Source organism: Panthera tigris, chromosome B4 (genome assembly GCF_018350195.1).
Source record: "Panthera tigris isolate Pti1 chromosome B4, P.tigris_Pti1_mat1.1, whole genome shotgun sequence".
Taxonomy (NCBI): Eukaryota; Metazoa; Chordata; class Mammalia; order Carnivora; family Felidae; genus Panthera; species Panthera tigris.
Genome location: NC_056666.1, coordinates 13,467,356 through 13,473,548, shown reverse-complemented (window position 1 = coordinate 13,473,548; position 6,193 = coordinate 13,467,356). Strand labels below are relative to the sequence as shown.

General features: G+C 43.4%; 1 protein-coding gene across 1 annotated transcript in view; it reads left to right on the top strand.

Annotated features, from left to right (window-relative positions):
* The first annotated feature begins 3,809 nt into the window (after positions 1–3,809).
* Positions 3,810–6,193, top strand: part of FAM107B (family with sequence similarity 107 member B) — a 165,155-nt gene continuing 162,771 nt past the window's right edge. The window contains exon 1 of the mRNA XM_042991097.1: positions 3,810–3,897. Within this exon, the coding sequence (XP_042847031.1) occupies positions 3,871–3,897 (27 nt within the window). The 5' untranslated portion in view covers positions 3,810–3,870. The remainder of the gene's footprint in view (positions 3,898–6,193) is intronic.

Below are 6,193 nucleotides of genomic sequence, written 5' to 3'. Positions count from 1 at the left end.
GGTTGAGATCTGATGCCCAAAGAAAAGAGTAAATATGGCCTGGCTGCCTCTTCGCAGAAGAGGCTGTTTCCACGGGAAATTCAGTTCCATAGATTCTGAAATAGGTGGGAATTGATCTGGGTTCAAACTTCCTAAGATGGAGAGACTGGGGAGTCATAAAAAGGTACGGCACGATGGGAAATGGAAGGGAGAATGCGACAGAGTGTTTCAGCTGGAATGTTTGTCAGCAATTCCAGGGGCTGAAGGCCCTGCCATTCCTAGCCATTAACATGTGCTGTGTCTTCCACAGCCTGGTCTGAATTTGTATTTTTTTTTTTTCCTAATAAGTTTGCCATCTCCTCCACAAGATGGGATTCATTGAGATACTCTTGAAGTTTTAAAAAATCCAAAATGTATTGGTATCTTATTATTATGGTAAAGTGAGGGTAGGGAGCCATGTTTAAGGACGGAAAGAATAAAGTGATTTTAAGAGAATGAAAAAGAAAAGGAAAACAAATATGGGGGCCTCCTACTTAGTGCAGTAATGTAGCTCCTTAATCTATCCCAGCTGCCACAGCTCACAGAAGGGAGGGGAGTATGTGCTGGGAGACCGGACTTCCCCCAGTTGCAAGAGCAGCCCGTGGAGATCACAGCCGTGAGAACAGAGCCTTTTCCTCTGCGGTACTGGGCTCACCTCTCTTCAATCTCAGGGACACTCTGATGGTGATCATTGTTCTTTTTATCCTGGTTCCAAGTAGAGAGCTCCTGGAAGTCACCTGGAGGCACAAATTCTCTGAGCTGCTGCATGTGGTGAGCACCTGACCCAGAGGTCCGGTCTCTGTATCCTTGAGAAGAATCTCACTGTGGCAACAATGAAGGGAAGTAGATGAGAGAGAGGTAGCTATGACAGCTTACGAACTCATATACGGAGTGGCTGTGACAGAATCAGAGCTAGAATGTGTAAAATTATTTTTTTTTTACTCTTTTATTGTGGTTAAATATAGCTAACTTAAATCCTACCATTTACACCACTCTTTTAAGAATTTTTTCATTTATTTGTTTAATTATGAGAGAGAGGGAGAGAGACAGTGTGTGCTCACATGCAAGCAGGAGAGGAGCAGAGGAGAAGGAGGAAGAGAATCTTAAGTAGGCTCCATGTTTAGCATAGAGCCTGATGCAGGGCTCTATCTCATGATCCATGAGATCATGAGCTGAGCCAAAATTAAGAGTCAGATGCTTAACCGACTGAGCCACCCAGGGTCCCCTAAACCACTCTATGTGTATAGTTCAATGGTGTTAAGTGCATTCACACTGTTTTGTAACCATAACCAACATCCACCTCCAGAGCCTCTTCTGGAACTGAAACTCATTACCCATTAAACACTAACTCCCTGTTTCCCCTTCCCCCTCAGTCCCTAGCAACCACCATTCTGCTTTCTATGAATTTGACTATTCTAGGTACCTCATATAAGAGGAATCATGCAGTATTTGTCCTTTTGTGTCTGGCTCATTTCACTCGGCATAATGTCTTCAAAGTTCATCCATGTTGTATCATGTCAGAATTTCATTCCTTTTTAAGGTTGAATAATATTCCATCGTATGTATATATCACATTTTGTTTATTCACTTCTCCATCAATGGACATATTTGGCTATTGTGGCAAGACTGCTATGAACATGGGTGTACAAATGTCTGAGTCCCTGCTTTCAATTCTTTTAGGTATAAACCTAGGAGAATTGCTGAGGAATGTAACACTTCTACATTTGATTTTTTGAGGACCAACCATATTGTTTTCCATGGCGACTGCACCATTTTACATTCCCGCCAGCAATGTACAAATGTTCAATTTCTTTACATCCAAATCAACACTTGTTCTTTTTTTGATAACAGTGATCATAGTGAGTGTGAAGTGGTATCTCATTGTGGTTTGATTTGCATTTCTCTAATCATTTATGATGCTGAGCGTCTTTTCATGTGTTTGTTGGACATTTGTATATCTTTTGGGAGAAATATCTACTCAAGGTCTTTGTCCATTTTTGAATTGGGTTATTAGTTTTTGGTTTTGTTGTTGAGTTGTAGGTGTTCCATATACATTAAGCTCTGATGAGATATATGATTTGCAAATATTTTCTCCCATTCAATGGGCTGTACTGTTTTGATTTCACTTCAGATACATCCAGTTTAATTTTTAACCACCCAAGTGGGCCAGGTGTCCCCCATATTTTTTCCTGGTTTTGTCAGGGACTTATCTCTAGGGACCCACTTTCCTGAGGATGGGCTATAACTTCTCAACATTTTTAGAGGAAAGACTAGAAAACCATTTGTTAGCAGGGTCTTCCATGACTTCGAACACCTTGTTAGCTATCCATTCAAACCTGTTACTTTGTTTGGATGATTCATTTATTGTACTTATTTTGCCCAGCAATTTACTGAAAACTTTACTACTAGTCTTTTATAATATTTACAAATTTATTTACAAATTTAGAGAAAATAAAGTGATTAGATTTCTCTTTCTAAGCCTTAATATCTCTCAAATCCTGATTTGGGGAGGTGGATTTCGTCCAACCACTTAACATTCTTTGAGGATCTATGACAGAAGGTTGATCACCTATGGGTTAGACATGGACACTCATACATGTTTATATATATTAAATGTACATATAATATTGTGTACATACATAAACAAACCACGTATTTCTTTGTTCCTTAAGAACAAATGCACTTTTTGTGGGACCGGTGGTCATAATTATTTTTTTTTAAGTTTATTTATTTTGAGATAGAAGGAGAGAGCAGCATGAGCAGGACTGGGGCAGAGAGAGAGAGGGAGAGACAGACTCCGAAGCAGGCTCTGCGCTGTCAGCACACGGAGCCCCAAACGGGGCTCAAACTCACCAATCACGGGCCAAAATCAAGAGTCAGATGCTTAGCCCACTGAGCCACCCAGGTGTCCCTCTTGCATTTACTTACCAGTGTATTCTTTATTCTTCATTTGAAAAGAAGAATTAGAAGAGTTTTTATTTCTGCCAATTTTTTTTTCGTGGACCTCTAAGAGTCGGCTTTAAAACACTGCTGAAGGTATGACAGTTTTAAATTCTGTTTCTTTTGCTAAGAGGTACATTTGAGTGTGTTTACCTACTTCCTTACACCTTTTCGGCCCTCCCTCATTAATGTGAATCTCCAAACACCGCCAGAGGGACAAGTCTGCAATGGGCTAGTGTTACTGAAGGTCACCGCTATGGCACCACACAATTCCCTCTTCTCTCACACACTGTGTTAGGAATAATAATAATTTAAGTAATTCCTTGCCTGGGATCAGCCACGCCGTTAGGTCTCCCCTTCCTGACGCGTAGCCCGAGCTGATGGACTGGAAGGCTTTTGCTGTCTTCTCTTTCTCTGTTCCCACATTCGCTGATCCTGGGAGAGTCCGAAAATACGATTGGGCTGTCCTTGCCACTTACAATGGAGGGCTTGGCCTGGCCCCAGGGTTTTTAAAAACAAGTCTGTTAGAGTCCAAAGAGATTAACGAGATGTCAGGAAACATGAGGTTAAACTAGGACATTAAAGAATTTTTTTTTTAATTTTTAAAGGTTTTTTAATTCTTTTTTTAATGTTTATTTTTGAGAGCGAGACACAAAGTACGAGTGGGGAAGGGGCAGAGAGAGAGAGAGGGAGACACAGAATCCGAAGCAGGCTCCAGGCTCTGAGCTGTCAGCACAGAGCCCCGGTGGGGGCGGGGGGGGGGGGGGGGGGAGGGGGGCTCGAACCCACGAACTGTGAGATCATGACCTGAGGCGACGTCTTCGGACGCTTAATGACTGAGCCATCCAGGTGTCCCAAGAATGTTTTAATACCACTCAGATGAGATGAATTCAGTGCTTACCTCCAGAAGAAATGAGCAGCAGAGGGCACTTTTCCAGGGCAAGTATGACTGGGTCCCACTTCCGGTTCCAGCCTCGCAAGGACACGAGGCGCTCCCTGGCTTACAGCATGCGGGGAGGCCACGTCAGGAAGGAGGGGATGTGGGTGCGGGTACGTACGTAAGCGCGTGCGTGCGCGTGCGCGTGCACGTCCGCGTGCACGTCCGCGTGCATAGGCGCCTGCGCCGCACGCGTCTGTCACTGTCCACTGGGTTCCTGACCTCCAGGTGAAGGTTGTTAGTGAGCACGGCTGAATTTTTGTGCCAGCTCCCAGCGCCATTTGTTTCCGGCCTGCTTGTAGCGTCCAAGTGACCGGCTGGGCCGAGAGTTCATCCAGGGCTGGTGCGATTTCAGGTAACTTCTGCTGTCAGAGCTGCCAGTGCCAAGTGGAGGTTTAGTCTGTTTCGACATCTGGGAAGGAGAGTGTCATTGTTGTTTATGGCAGGAAATGGATGCCCTGGGAACTGCAGCAGATTGTGCTTCATGGATCCAGGTCAGGATACAGAGATAAGCCCAGGCTGGGTTTTTTTGTTTTTTGTTTTTTGTTTTTTTTTTTTAGCTGCCACCCCCTTCTTCACCCTCATTTTTATTGTCATTTTAGAATCAGGACGTTCATCTTTTTATTGGATCTCGTCTGATGTCGGCACCAATTACTCTCCCTACGTTAAATTCTCTGCAGACACTGAAATGCCCCCAAGGCTTCCATATGGAAGTAAGCCATCCAGTCAATTTTTCTGGAGTTCTGAAAGTTACAAGTCAGGGAGCCAGGCCCCTTTATCTCGCAAGGTGCCCTGGGGGATGCCAGGCTTAATGGCCATTCATTGTGATGGTGCTTCCCTCCAGCTTCATAACTTGCCCAAAGAAATGGCTCACCTTCAAAGAATAGCCTTTCCACTGGGGATTATTTCTTGACTCTTGATTTTCTCCTAGATTTTGCATGACCTCATTTAGTTAGCCCCTGCATCACAGTTGTCATTACTGCCCTTTTTTTTTTTAATGGACTCTTCCCTGTCCTCCCCGCTTACAGGCTTTCCCCATGTTAACCCAGTCTGCACACAGTTTGCAGACTAATCTTCAGGATGGGCGATATTTTAGTTCCAAAGTGGCCTTCCCACACCTTGAGAATTAAATCAAAAGCCTTAGGAGGTGCTCATGCTTAGGAGGTACAAAAGCCTTAGGAGGTACAAATGCTCTGTGAGTAGAACCCATGTCTTATTATTCTCGTCACACACCATACATTCCCTGCTTTTCCTCATGTTGTCCCTTGACTCTACGACCTACCCACTCTACCTGATCACAGTATGCCCGGTATCCATGCTTCAACGCAAACCTATTTCTGTCACCAAGATTTTCCGAATCTCCCCCAAAATTACGGTTGTATCCTTTTCAAAACCTCCACAGCATGTGTTCATGCCACTTTTGCAGTGGTCACATCTGCTTTGCATTAGAGTTATTTGCATTTACGACTTAGCCTCAAAGAGGGCAGGGCAATGCTTTCTAATCTGTAATTCCCTGAAAGCTGGCGTACTAGTTTATACACGATATACTGGAGCATATAGCCAGACTATAGTGAGATAAACCCCAGAGTGGAAAGCAGACAGATCTGGAGTTGAGTATTAGCTCTATGATCTTGGTCAATCACATAATAACCTTTTGGAGCCCTAGCATGTCCAAGTGGTAAGTGAGTATGATAGTGTTTTCCTCCAAGGGCTGTTTCACAGCTCATGCGAGATAACGTATGTGAACTATCTTTTATAATTGTTAAGTATGATAGACGTGTGAGTGTAAGCGGTAACTATTTGGTGAATAGTTTCCAATATTCTCCAATAGCCCTCCAGGTATTGCATTTTAGTTCCACCTACACTTGACGTTATCCCTTCTTTCTCCTTTTACTCAAATAACTCGTTCAATTGGGCGTTTGATTGCTAAATTAAAAAGACACAGGGAACTGCCCACAGTGGGTTTCTGCCTCTCTCTTGGCAAATCCACCATGATCGAAATTGGCTTAGGAGTATTACTATAGGAATGATATGTTTTTATGGATTTTAAAAATACTGTGAACATTATTATTATTATTATTATTTAAATGTTTATTTCTTTTGAGAGAGTGAATGCATATGCATAAGCATGCGTGAGTGGGGGAGGGGCAGAGAGAGAGAGAGAGAGAGAGAGAGAGAGAATAAGCAGGCTCCATGCTCAGCACAGAGCCCAATGTGGGGTTGATCTCATAACTCTGAGATTATGACCTGAGCCGAAATCAAGAGTCAGATGCTTAACCGACTGAGCCACCCAAGTGC